The 14981-nt window shown below is 41.0% G+C and overlaps 1 protein-coding gene across 1 annotated transcript in view; it reads right to left on the bottom strand.

Moving 5' to 3' along the window:
* Positions 1-445: 445 nt before the first annotated feature.
* Positions 446-14981, bottom strand: part of plxna2 (plexin A2) — a 265758-nt gene continuing 251222 nt past the window's right edge. The window contains exons 28-32 of the mRNA XM_061735348.1: positions 14241-14431; positions 13936-14105; positions 12747-12959; positions 12298-12448; positions 446-4798 (exon numbers count right to left, since the gene is read on the bottom strand). Coding sequence (XP_061591332.1) covers positions 4703-4798; positions 12298-12448; positions 12747-12959; positions 13936-14105; positions 14241-14431 — 821 coding nt within the window. The 3' untranslated portion in view covers positions 446-4702. The remainder of the gene's footprint in view (positions 4799-12297; positions 12449-12746; positions 12960-13935; positions 14106-14240; positions 14432-14981) is intronic.

Raw genomic sequence — 14981 nt, 5'->3', positions numbered from 1 at the left:
CATTGCGTGCAGATGTGTGTGCACACGGTTTTATAAATAATTTTCGGCTTTTGAGCACACGTACACTTTTAGTATGAATCCTACGCCTTTATCATGTATGTTAAACGAGGCTGAATTCAGGAGCAATTCTGAGCTCACTTTCTCTTTCAGAAATATAAGTATTTAACCATTCACTCTGATAACATAAAGAGCTAATAATTGTTATAATCAATTACTTACAGAATAAAAGGTAGAGAAATGAAAACGGTAGGGGGTCTGTGGTGATCGTTGGTAGCTAACTTGGCTTGTGTCTTGTAAAAACATTAACACCCCCCTGACCCAAGAGAAAGAAAAGATTTAATTATTTTTTCCGGATGTGTCATCAACATTTCGTCCTTTTCCACTTGCTTGAAACAGATGAGACAATCGACATGAAATGAAATAAGCTTTTGTGTTTGTTTGTTTGTTTTAGGCCATTTTTAACCAGCAAAGTTTATTTATATATAACAACAGTACAAAGAGAATCCTTGGCTTGCAAAATAGGTGTGCTTCATATTTACAATAGGTACACAATAATATATAATAACAAAATCAAAGCAAATTAAAAAAACAAGAGAACAACCTTTTTTAAATACTTTAAGTTTCTTACAATTTTCACAACACTTTTATAAAACAAAAAAGAACAGACAGCCATTATTATTATCATCATCATCGTCATCATTGCCAGTAATTACTATTTTACAGTACTCCAGTGTCTACAAAGGGTTTGTTTACAAGGTGTTTAAAACTGAGGGATATTCATTTCATATTGAGAATTATACACCGATCGCGATTTCAGTTCCTCTGTCTGATGCTGTAAGCAAGCAAACAAACACGCAGAAAGGAAAAGGAGACGCTTTGATGCGTTTACGGAGCGGCGAGTGCCAGTCAAAACCATATCACAGTTTCTTGGGCGGGACGTTTTTCACCGGAAGCAGAAAAAGTGCAAAGCAACTTCAATGAGCAACAAGTTTCATCTGAAAAGAGGTTGTGTTCATCGTTCTTCTCTCCAGATTTCCCACAACTGGCAGTCAAAATGGGATTCCGCACTGCAGAAGGAGTGAAGAAACTTCCTTGTTCTTCGTTCAAACTAAATCAAAAGGATTCCCAGTAATGAGTGTGGAACAGGAATGGAAACACAGCAAGCGATTATTCAACTACAAAAAAAAAAAAAAAAAAAAAAAAAAAAAAAAATCTCTTTCACAAAAAAAAAGGTGCATTCAGCTGTGATCTAAGATGTTTACAAAATGGAAGATTGCCGCTACACGAGATCATGGCACCGACAGATGTTGGAATCTCAAGCAAGAACTAAAGCAGGGATTAAAAACGCATGCAAAAAATCTCACAAGACAAAGGGAAATATCGTGATATAAACCATCTCCGAGAGCCATTCTCAACCAGTTTGTGTGCCCGATTTTGTTCATCCGACCTCTGTGTACAGGGGAGCCCGTCCGGTGGGAAGGACTCTGTGAGACGTATATAGAGTTCATTCCTTGGAAAAGGAAAAGGCATAAAGGTCCCATTAAAATGACAAAAAGCATTACTCAGTACAAGCAATGTGAGGTATGAGGAGGATACATTTCTATTCGCTGAAGTTGGGAAGACACCTTAATCCAAAGGAAGAAGCTTTATGTTTTGCTTTTGTACTGCAAATGCGCACCATTGTGTACCTATAGATGTTTATTAGAAAGTGGAAAAGGATAGAGAAAAGGGCGTGGTGCTGAGAAAACATGAAAAAAAAAAGATTCAAAAGATCGGAGACCTTAATTCATAATTATGATGCATCTTATAGTTATAATGTCACAAAACCGTAACTTTGGCTGTGAAATTCTGACAAAATACAGAATTTCACAATCATGACATTTGAAGAAAACACTTTTTTTTTTTAAAATCATCTTCTATAAACTAATAAGACAGGAACTGAATGCAGAACTGTCATATTGTCCGCTACTTTTGCCTTTAATTGGGCTGGTACTTCTTTCAATTCCACCTGCAAAAAGGTCAGCTGCATCACAGATGATGAAACTGCTTTACTTCTAGTGAAAGCTGATGCGATATGTTAAAAAAAATCTACGTAGAGAATTTATTTTGTTTTAAAGTCAAATCTGGACACAGAGACATGGTGCATATTATTTTTAAATTTGATCTGCCAAAGAAATGCCTTGATACAAAGCCAGAATTATGAGCTAAGGTCTCCAGGTGATTATGGAACCACAGAAAATCGACAAAATCCAACTGCTCTGTCTCTCTCTCTCTCTTCTGCCCCCGCTGGTGGGATGTGATTACAGCACGTCAATCCTCACCTCGTCTGACATTTTCTCCTTGCCTGTTAGTTTGATGTTTTTTCCTGATCACACTGTGCACACAACTGACTCAGATCAAAGAGCGGCTTCAAAGCCGGTAGCAGGATACTCCAGCTAAAGGGGTCTCTCTCGCTCTACCCCGCCGTTGCTCCTCGTTGCTCTCAAACAGCTCAGGCAGAGCGTCGAGCGAGTGCAACCCTTTCACCTTTCCCTTTACCTTCTTTCACAGCTTTTCAGATGAGTGCGAGTGCCTGGTGTCACAGGAAAAGTGGGGGGTTTTTGCAGCACTGAAAGCTCTGCGTCCTCACTGAGGACTCGTAAGATCTGGGACACAAAGACGACGGGGGGAGCTAAGGCCACAGAAAAAAGAAGCACCTTTCACCATCCCTTTCCATGCTTTCAACATACACAATTTTAACATACTGTACAAACCTTTAAAACTAACTATTTTCAAGTACTTGATTTAGACAACAAGCAAACATGTCTTGGAAGAAATGAAATCCACTATCCACAGGACAGAATCTACAGGGCTTTTTTTGAATCCTCTTTTTTTTTTTTTTTTAAATAATCACCTAAAGTCTGGAAGCGTACGTCAGTATGTTTGGTTTAAGTCTAGAAATGAACCCACCCGACATGAAACCTACTTGTTTTTTGTTCTTTTCTTTAATGCGTTATATGTTTTTCTTCCCAGTCTGAGATCTGTTTCCCTTCTGGTTGTACTCAGTACCTTTCACACCGTTCAAAAGTAACCATTCCAAGTTTTTTGGAGCTTTAACATGAACCAACTCTGTACTGAAAATATGTCCTCTGTAAAGCATAAACCGATTTGGACACATCAGTGAACATTTTTTGAAACACTTTGATCTTTTGGCACTTAAGCTAAAATCACACAGAAATCTTATCACCTGGTCAGAAACATAGGTGGCGGTTGGAGAAATGTCTTCCCTAAAACGGCTGTAACATCTCAACTGGCCAAGTGAAGAAGGCATGGCTCATTGGCACTTGATAAAAAATCAAAGATGGACCCTAAAACAGTTCGGATGTGTGATATCAGGCATGCAGTACACGGAGCCGATCAAGTTCCCAAAGAGATGCAGCCCCGTGGAAATGTACAGAGTGAAAGCCTAGAGAAACCAGGTGCTGTCACCTGTGATTGCACACGGCTGCAGACTCACAGCAGCGATGGACACGACGCAGATACACACTCTCTTCTAGCAGAAATGAATCCCAACGGATGGATCGGGGCCAGAATGGACAGAATAGAGTTCTTCACAGGACAATTGACAGCAAATATCTACGCAGCTCAGTTCAACTGAGACAATATTTGTTGCAAAACTAAAAAAAAACACACAAACACACGCATATATAGATTAAAAAAAATGAAATAAAAAAAGTACATTCACAGACACTGATTGGCAATTATCAACTGGTACGTAGACAGATGACGGAACAGCTGAGGAAAGCCTTTGATAGCAGAGCGATGCCGACTCCCAAACACACTGGGAACCGAAACCTCTGTGTTCCTCGGTTTGGGTGCAAGCGTGCTGGCTGGACGGTGACCACCACTGAGTCGGGATGGGTGTGTTTCTGGTTAAATACAGAGCAGGGGTTTGGTCTGTTCCGTGTTGTCTGAGGTATCAGTCCAACGAGGAAAGCATTGAGAGAAGACATGGATCGTGGTGCATTTTATCACCATACTGACCTTATGTGGCGTCACATAATGCGGTGTCTGTATACAACATTGATGTTGTTTGGGATGCCTGCCTACCTGCCAGCTTCAGTTTCAACTGCAATGGATAACATTGAAATGCAGAGACTATGGAAATAAAAAGAGAAATCTGAAAGCGGTCTCAGCTGTCCCACGTCACCTTTGTTTTCTCCACTTCACACTCACTTAAGAATTGCACAAACTAAATCTGTTCCTCCATTTTCTCTTGCAGTCTTGTCGAAAGTCTTCGTCAATATGACACACACTCGTGCGCACCCACACATGTGAACACCCACACACACGACATGCATTTTGCTGCCAAACTGAGTAAATGTCATCTGAGCAAAAGAAAATGATAAACAAAACGACCAAAATGAATCCAAGTTGTTGCTTCCTTTTGCCGATGTCCCTTAGATATATATACCACCATCCATCCGTCCCAGCTGCAGAGCCCCTTCCTCAGTCTGCTGGCATCGTAATGAAAGGAGGTGGGAGAATGACAGAGTAAAGCTGTTCCGTGTTCGTCCAGCTGTGGTTACAGAGGTCCCAGGTGTGGTTCGTGGTTTGCAGTTTCCCACGATGAGAGGTAAGTATCGACCTTTTCCAGGAGGTCCTGCAGGGACAGTGGTCCTGCCTCTCTCCCCGTCTCTCTCCGTCTCTGTGGAGGTCACCCTCAGCTCTCCAGAGACATGGCCGAGATGAGCTGCTCCACTTTGTAGGCCAGCCTCTGCTTCCTGGCCTGCTCGTCCTGCTCCAGCGCCGCAGTGATCTGTGCAGGAGCAAAGAAAAACCCTGGTCAAACAGCAGGCACGAACACGGGACACTGACAATGCTTTTTTCCTTTGAAAACCCCCACAGGAACATTTGTGCATTAGCCTCTTCTGTTTTATCTTTGGAGCTCTATCTTTTAAATTTGGCATTTGTCAAGTTGTGGGGTTGAAAAGGCGTTCAGACGGGCTCTCCTCTTTGTTCTTTAATCTAGCGTCAGACTCGTCATGATGCATTTGTGTCAGAGTGACACCAACATGTATAGCTAAGGCCCTCCGCATGAATATAAACTGAAACTCTAATGATCTCTTTCCTTTTGATATAGGATGCTGCAGCTTATTTTAACACTTGGTTTCTCGTTGCCATTGGCAAGGCAAGACAAGTTTATTTGTATAGCACAATTCAACACAAAGCAATTCAAGGTAATTCAAAGTGCTTTACATCAACATTAAAAGCGGCAAGACACAATTAAACAGTAAATAACAAATAAAACAAATTGTGCGGTTTTCAAAAACCACAAGTGTTTAATTCAAGAGTACACTTACATAGCAAATAAAATGATATAAAATGATAAGAAAAGAGGTAAAATAATAAAAAGCACAAGTTGTTAAAAAATAAGGGCCGTAGAGTACAGCAGGTAAGTATTTAATTCAAGAGTAGCTTCAGTAAACAGTAATGTTTTTAGGCCTGATTTAAAGGAGCTGACAGTTTGAGCATTGGTTATCAGCTGGCTGCAGGAAACTCAACTACAAGCTGTACATTCCTTAATAAATGATATTTCAAAATAAATGTACTGCTCCATCGTTTGTATTATGTTATTTCAAATGCTCTGTAATACATGATGCATTAAACATGAATCTGAAGGTTAGTGTCAACGACAATGTATGGCATGCCGAGGCTTATTTCAAAGTTTCACTTATCTTCTTTGGCTATGCTAATCTGCAAGAGTCAGCATCTTCTCTTTTAATGCAATACTTTTCTTAGTATTAGGCCAATACAACCTGAGAGGACAAGCAACATAGAACTTTTCTAGTGTGCCATCAATTACTGAAGAAAAATTAAGCCATAAAGGAAAAGTCATATGGGGAATACTACGTAGCCCGTTATTGCTTCCATAGTAGTAGTACTACTACTGTTTCTACTGCTAATAATACTACCACTACTATTACTACTATTACTACTATCAATACTACCACTACCACTACTATTACTGTCATTTAGCAGAAGCTTTTATCCAGAGCGACTTAAACTACTACTACTACTACTACTACAACTACTACTGCTACAACTACTACTACTAATACTACTACTGTCATTAAGCAGCTTTTATTCAAAGCGACTTACATCTGAGAGAACAACACAACAATAAAACCACATAGGAGGTCCAGCTGGATCAGTGCTGGTCAGACTGCTGAGAGTCCAGTTGGACGCAGGTGCTGCCATGCCAGTGCTAGAATTATTATTATTATTTTACTTTTATTTTTTATTTTATTAAAGCTACGTCTAAAAAGACACCATCATGCGATCATCTTGTCATAAGTGCATGCAACACTGATGAGCAGAGAAGTTTACTTGATGCAGAAGTTCTCCTTAAGGAGCTGATTAGGGTATTTTCATCTGTCAAATCATCCTACTGTACCTGCCAATATCTATGTGGAAGCGTGATTTGACGGTTTTTTTTCTTCCGCTGAAGCGCCGTGCACATAGATCTATGTGAAGCAAATTCTGACTTCCTGCTGTTAAATAGTCTATTTGCATGAAAAAGCCTTTGAAAAAAAGAAACTGAGATAAAAGAAACGGGGATAACCGGCTCGACATATGTCTCATTCATCCCGACGCACAGCAGAAACAGGCTGCAAATACTGTACAGTCATCAAGTAATTTGCATTGCCCATTCTTGGTAAAAAGTGGGCGTGTAGAGGGCGGGGTATGAGGCGAATTCAAGTGCGCAACCTTCCAGCTGGACTGTGATTTATAAAGAGAACATTGCGTGCACACGGTTTTATAAATCAGGATTTTTTTGTGCGCACGCCATTTTCGGCTTTTGAGCACACGTACACTTTTAGTATGAATCCTACGCACTCTTTTATAAATGAGGCCTCTGATCATCAGGATCATCCACATCCCTTTACAAAAGCCCACATATTGGCAGTTCGATCTTTTTATTTTCAGCTTCATTTTTGTTAAAGCAGCACGATAACTTTTGCACCTTGTAGCGCTTTGGGTAACTCTAGTCAAAGTTCACAGCTCTGTCTAATATTTGCCTGGTCTTTTGCTCAGTCAGGCTCCTTTTCTCATCCGCCACTACTTTGTTGAGCATCTCAGCTGCCTCTGGACCTTCCTCAGAGCTAGTTCCATGCTTTTTGATGCTATACACATTTCTCCAACTGGGGGCAGGACCTGATCGTACTTGTTTTCTTGTTTTTACCAACAGCAGGCATGAAAAACTGCTGCAGCGAGACGTTAATCTAAGCAAACATTTTTAGCACCAACAGAAGTCATTTGTTCTGCTTTAAATTAGCTTTTATCTGAGTGATACTGAGATCAGATGATTTGTAGTACTTTCACACACGTAAAAAACCCCTGGGATTAAAAGTGTGGGCCCTAACATTTGCACATGACTGTACTTCCTCATGTTTATGTTCACTCGCACTATTTCTACAAATACATCTCTCAAACCATCAATTATCACTGTCCCTAATTTGCATGACTGGCTCCATTATGATTTTTCCATCATTGATAGAATGTTGAATCATGGGAATCATCCCGTGTTCTGCAACCAAACAGGTCCACGCTTTCAACTTTAAAGATTTTATTTTGATGGGTTTTGTACAGAAGAGTATTAGGGCCATGCAGGAGAAAAATTATTTGAGAGGGGAAGATTTTTTTTAATGTGCACTTCGAGAAAAAAGTTGAAATGCCGAGATTAATGTTGAAATACAATTTCGAGAAAAAAGTCGAAATATCGAGGATAATCTTGAAATACAATTTAGAGTAAAAAGTCGAGATTAATGTTGAAATACAATTTCAAGAATAAAGTCGAAATTTTACCTTTTTTCTCAACATTTCGACTTTTTTCTCGAAATTGTACTTCAACATTAATCTCGACATTTGACTTTTTTCTCGACATTTCCACTTTTTTCTCGAAGTGCATAATGAAAATAAAATCTTCCTCCTCTAAAATATTATTTTTATTTTCCTCCTGCCTGGCCCTAATACTCTTCCGTAGTTTTGAGCTCCACCAGCAACACGTTGTACAATGCTACTCTCGGTAAAATGCATCAGGTAATGTCGTGTTTAGCATGACAGTCCTTTATCTGTTGTCTTCACAAAAGCAGCAGTTGCAGAACAAAAGCATCTGTCTGCCCACCAACCATCTTCCCCTCATCTGCTTAAGTGCCCTTGAAGGCTGGCAGCTCCAGTCATAATGTTACCTCCTCCTTACTGGACCCGTCTGTAATCTGTGATTACTCTGTAGCCCTTTCTGCGGCGCAGCTCCCGCTACCGTCTCCCAGAAACCGTTTAAGCCGGCTGCAGCTCGCGCCTGGTCAGACTGACAAAAATACTTCTTCTGAAAGGCTGAGTAAGAAGAAACGGCCGCTAATGGTGCTAGACGACGTTTTTCCCGTCGCACTCTGCCAGATATTGCAAGACTGATGAAGCGTATGCGCAAAAAAAATAAGTGTATTTGCAAAATGCTTCTATGAATGCGAGTGAGCCCTCCGACAATGACAAACGCTGACGCAGCAAAAGCGAGAGGATTCATGAGAGCAAAGGAGAGGCTGACTGGATAATGAGTAAAAAGAGAAGGAATGCACAGGAAGAAGGAAGAGAGACAATAAGTGATAGAGAGGAAGAAGAAGAAGGGAGAGAGATACTATGTCTGAACATAAAGGTCAAGCCAAAGTCTCCCAGTAGAGGAACTGACATTAGAACTAGAATGTATCCATTAATGTTCTCTCGTTTTCCTTCCAATCCACTTCCCTCCTTTTATATGCTTCCTGTGATCTGAGAGTATCTGCATATGACCTATGATTCTGCACAGCAGAGCACTTCTCCGTATGAGTGATGGTGCAGGCGGAGTGACGGAGCAGCCTGCAGAGAGCTCCGGCACGTCCGCCGTCTCCCGCTCAGATAAGACACGCTCCCTCGTTAAACTCCAGTCTTCTGGGGAAGTCTGGCCCAGACTCTGCGTTGACCTCGCCGACCTTGGTCGTGAAAAGCTTGATTAGGCGAAGGGCACGGCATACGTGCATCAGAGTGGGGGCGAATTAGTGGCCAGACTTCCATTTCCATTTCTGCTCACAATCTGCCGTACAATTAGTACCTGATTTACTCCTAAGGCGGCAGCTCATTACACAATCAGCGCTCAGGACTGCCTTCCAGGTAACATTTACAAGTGAACGCATGCGTAGTTTGACGCATCCACAGCTCAACTCCACCAGGGCTTAATGTGGACCACTATGGCAAGCCGTTTTAATATTTAACAGCTAGACTGGATATGTCTTGCAGATATCCGCAATTCAATTCTTCCTAGTCAAAAAGATCATTTCAGATATCTACAATTACATTCTTCCTATCCACAATTGTCATTTCAGATATCCACAACGTCATTCTGCCCAGGACAAATGACGTCACCTTTGCCATTCATGTGTGTGGGGTTTCTAATTACAGATATCTACAATTCAATTGCAGATATCTGCAATGTGAATTATGGATATCTGCAACTGAATTACGACTAGCTGTAATTCCAGTTTCAGATGTCTACAATTTAATTCTGACTAGTCATAATTTCAGTTCAAGATATCTTTAATTCCCCTCAATTCAAGATATCTACATCGTCCTTTTTAGATATCTTAAATTAAGTTTTTGACTAGTCAGAACCAAGTTGTAGATATCGTGAACTGGAATTATGACTAGTCAAAATGACGTTGTAGATATCTCAAACTGGAATTACGGATAGTCATAATTTAATTGTAGATATCTGTAATCAAGTTATAGATATCTTGAAATGAATTTTAATTAGAGATATCTCAAATTGGAGATATCTTTAACTTCCATTCTGCCTTGTCAAAATTTAATTACAGATATCTTGAATTAGAGTTCTGACTAGTCAAAATGACGTTATAGATATCTTCAATGACAATTCTGACTAGTCACAATGTAATCACGACTAGTCCAAATGCAGTTGTAGATTTCTGCAATTCCGGATAGTCAAACTTAGCCATTAAATGTTAAAACGGCTTGCCATAGGAACACTTCTTGTAGAAACACATTGAAATAATTCAATCTGGAGTACAAAAAATAACATTTTCTCATAAACCTTTTTTTTTATCATTAAATAGTCATACTTTTCATTATCTTTATTTCTCCCATTATGGTAGTAGTTGTTCTTGACTCATTTATTTAAAACTACTGAAAAGATGAAGACTCTTTTATTTAGTTAAACATACATTTTTTTATGACCCAGCAGCAATTTGACCGGTACATTTAAATTTCATTTGTACTAAACTTGTCTGCAGAATGTTCAAACACTCTAACATTCATTTCCTCTGCTTGTGTAATTCTCTCATAAGTGCACATGAAAATGGAAATGTTTGTCCTGTTCGGTACAAAGAAAGCTGTAATTGTAGCAAATGTGGTTTAATGCAACAGGTCACGGAACTGTGTGGGCTGCAAAACAAACAATCTCGATTAACGGAGGGGTCAGCCAGCAGCACCCCTTTTCCATCATTGTGGCTGATTTGATTTTTTATTTATTTTTTTTACAGCACACACAGTACAAACCTGCAAACAGGAGTTAGTTATCTAGCTGAGAAGTTGAAGGTGTGCAGCCTGGTGCCTGCAATGCTTCATCAAACAAGCTAATGGCTGCAGTGTTGTTGGTATTTTTTAATCTATCGCTCCCTGCACTGTTCAGATTGACTTGCAGTCTAAAAATAAAGCTAAAATAACTAGTATGCACTTTTGTGGACACAGAAACACAATTCCACTACATCACTTTCCCATTATACTGCATTGCTGTACCCCTGAAGTTCAAGAAATGACCACAAAAGAAGTGGAGGTGGGTGGTCGACTCCACCCACTTAAAGTGGATGCTATAGAGCAGGGGTCACCAACCCTGGTCCTCGAGGGCCGGTGTCCTGCATGTTTTACATGTTTCGCTGCTTCATTGCACCGTGATAAAAGTGACTGTGTCGTTAAGAGAATTGTGCAGACCTCAATGACAAGCTGATGACGATGATTAATTAGAATCAGGTGTGTTAAAGCAGAGAAAACTCTAAAACATGCAGGACACCAGCCCTCGAGGAGCAGGATTGGTGACCCCTGGTATAGAGGGTCTGCATTGACGTCACTTCCCCACTGGACCACGCTCCCTTACTCACACTGAGTGGTAAAACATCAGCAAAAACAGCTGCAACTAGTGGAGTAGACGGGATAACAGCTGATTATCGTCTGAAATTAAAGGCAGTTGGACTTGACAGTGACCCGTACAGTTACCCCAAGAACCAGTGGTCCATGGACATTAATATTTGGTACAGTTACCAAGAACCAGTGGTCCATGGACATTAATATTTGGTACAGTTACCCCAAGAACCAGTGGTCCATGGACATTAATATTTGGTACAGTTACCAAGAACCAGTGGTCCATGGACATTAATATTTGGTACAGTTACCAAGAACCAGTGGTCCATGGACATTAATATTTGGTACAGTTACCAAGAACCAGTGGTCCATGGACATTAATATTTGGCCACGAATCCAGTTTCCTGATATTTATATGTACTTAATTTCTATGCCGGGGAAATACACGAAGCAAAGCTTGAAGGCTTACAAAAGTCTTGACGCTTGGTCCTATTTCAAGGCAGGATTTGTTGTAGAAATTAAAGTGATGAGGACACCGAACTTTATGATTTGACCGTTTAACGTTAGCTACCCAAAAATCCAACATTACCTGATACAAAATGGGAACCACAAATCAACGTTTCGGTGCCTGGAATCCAGTTGTTTCTGTGAATTGCAGCGATCCATTTGTCTCTCTTAAGCTTATTTTGCGGCAATCTGTAAGACGATAACTCTGATTTCTTGCAAAATCTATAAGTACCATTGTAGATGTTTTTTAGTGGCTCAAACTGAAAGTTTACGCTGCAACTCAGTCTTTCTGACACTCAGTCTTTCTGACACTCAGTCTTTCTGACACTCAGTCTTTCTGCCACTCAGTGGGCGTAACCCGCTGTGAAGTCACATCTGTGACGTCATGCACATTCCCTCTATTAACAGAGCTGTAAAACAAATGGTTGAAAAGGGAACTTTTCAGATTTTATCACTGGGCTAAGCTGTCTTATCTCTTAGGCCATGACTTCATTTATTCATTCCTTTATTTATTACCGGCCCACACATGTGACTTCAAATTTCAGGGACAAAAAAAAAAAACAAGCACGTGATGGCCAGAAACAAGATAGTAGTCATGATACTATCGTGTATCCAGATGTGATTTACCTCCTCGCTGTACTTGCTGACGTACGAGTAGATCTCGTTGAGAGCGCTGAGCATGTTGAACTCTGTGGAGTGGAGTCTGGCCTGTTCTGCCAAATAGGCATTCATGTCCTGGTCACTAATGGCTGGCAGCCGGTTGATGTCAGCATAGTACCTGGGAACCCAGACGAGATCAAACACTTTGCATTACTCACTAAGTCAATTTAATAGTTCAACTCAAGTCTAAATTATTCAATAGTGACTTTTTTTTTTTTTTTTAGCCATAATACCACTTCCCCTGACAATCGATGCCTGCTAGCAAACCACTTACAAGGTGAGTCTGGCGGAGACATATGGATGAGGAAAGAGTATTATGAATCAATTTTCCCAAAGATCTCAGTTTTTATGGTAAAACGAGACAAGAAAAGTGTGTCAGATGGGGATCAGGGTGCTTAGAAAGTGAGTGCGCCTACCTCTCTACCCAGCTCTTATAATTGGGGATATCTTTAGCGTATAAGAGCTTGTTTGATGGGGAGTCTTTGCCCAGGCGGTGCTCAGAAGTGGAGCAGGAATCCATAAAGGTCTGAGCCACAACAGACAGGCAGGCGTCTGTGATGCTGCTCTTGTGGATGTCAAACACAAACTGCGGGTTCTTGATCACGTTCACCCAGAAACGCAATGGAAGACTAGAAAATGAAGACGAGAACAATTGAGAGACAGACAGAAACCAAAAAACCTAGCACAGGTAGTAGGGGTGTAACAATATATCGTGCCACGAAATTTCACGATACAAAAACGTCACGATACGTGTCGTGGAGGTGACAAACTGTAGCGTGATATTGGGTTATTAATATTAATATATTGTGTTTACTAGTAACATCCTATTGGTGCAGCGGGATCACATGACCAAAATCTTACTCCGCTCAGAAGAAACTAGTACCGTTTTGCGTCCCGATCACAAGACTCTTGGGGGGTTTTGAGCTCCGAACTTTTACTTCTAAGGTGAGCATGAATCAATCTTTTTTAGGATGTAAAGATTGTGTCGTCCCCAAAGGTGGGAGGATGAAACGATACCGGGGTTCACCTTACGGCCTCAGGCTGAAGCAGGTGAAGCTCTGAGCTCTGGCACAAGATAATTAACGCATGTTGCATTTGGAGCTTGGGACTTTTCATAGTTTATTTATTTACTTTTATTTATTTATTTATTTATTTAATTTTAGTAGTTAAATTTCTGGAAAAGACAAAAGTCAAGTCATACATGAGACAAACTATTCAGTTTGCGACAAAATATTTGTACTTGTCTGAAACTGAAGATGCATAATGCAAACCTGACATTTACTTTTAGTTCAGTTTGTGGAAAATGGTTGTCCTGGCTTTCTCTTTAAAACTTAAACAGTTATAAAGCATTACAAACTGTAACAATAGGGCAAACGCACAGCATTGTTTTGTATTTTGTTTATTTCAAATAAAAGACAATATTTTCCAGTCATATGTTCCTCATTCAAGGTTGTTAAAAAAATACTGCTATAATATTGTATCGTTATCGTGACCTCAATATCGTGTATTGTACTGTATCGTGAGATTAGTGTATCGTTACACCCCTAACAGGTAGGGAAGAATGCTTTCAGGTGCCACATTATGTGCCGAGAAGAAGAATCTTACCAGTTGCTTTTCCATGTGTGACGTACGTCCGTGTCGTAGATGCCATGCTTGTCCGCCTGCTCGTCCAGGAAGTCAAACATGTATTTGATGGCCAGGGGAAGGGTGCTCCCCCGGTGGACCGTGCTGAACAGCGTCTCAAATAAGTCGTCCACAAATTTTTGTAGTGTGCCCTGACAAAGGATTGAGAATACATTAAAAGTGCAGTCATAAAGACATGAAAGCAAAAACACAGCTTGAATGTGCTGCTAAGGAATATGTAAGATGTTCTAACTGGAATATTTACAGGAAATAAACTAGTGATGTACCTTGGTGGCTAGCAGCCGGGTCAGATAAATCTCAGAGACCATCTTACTGCCCCGGTCACCTTCCTTCTGGTCTCCGTGCTCGTGGTTTTTCACCAAGTGCCACACCTTCACGCCGCTCTCCAGGTCTGGCGTGATCATGGGGGCTCGTGAGCGGAGGCTGTCTGGGCTCCCCGTGTAGCGGAACGACGAGTCTGTCCCAGGAAAGGAGAAATAAACACACAGATGCAGAGTTATGTTTGAGCCTGGGTGACAGGTGGGCCGTCATTCTTTTCTTTTCCTCCTTCCTTTCCTGCAAAGCTGTGAGCAGGAAGGGACACCAGCACTGTTCTGTCTGAGCAAGTTGTCCCGTTTCCACATTGATAGGACCATGATGACACTTTTTGATCATGCTTTTATTGAATCTGTTTTAACTTTTTCACTAGCATCATGGTTCGGAAACCTGCCCCTAAAAGAAAGAAGCTCACTCAAGCAGACGCCAAGCAGTTGCAGCGGCTCCAGCTCCGTTTCCAATGATACCTCCCATCCCTTAGCGGGTGAGTTCCAGCTACTGCCATCAGGACGCAGATGCATAGTCCTGAGAACTAGGAACTATTGCCGCTTTTGCACTAGGACTTACTTGGCCCGACTCGGCTCGGCGCGGCTTTACACGGTTCCACTGTGTGTTTTCGCACTGCCAAGGGAGAAGCGGGCAGGTTTGGGTGAAGCTGCTGTGACGTACTCGATTGCGCAACACCTTTGTTC

This window comes from Cololabis saira, chromosome 12 (genome assembly GCF_033807715.1).
Source record: "Cololabis saira isolate AMF1-May2022 chromosome 12, fColSai1.1, whole genome shotgun sequence".
Taxonomy (NCBI): Eukaryota; Metazoa; Chordata; class Actinopteri; order Beloniformes; family Belonidae; genus Cololabis; species Cololabis saira.
Note: the sequence above shows the minus strand (reverse complement) of the source record. Positions and strands in the feature narration are given on the sequence as shown.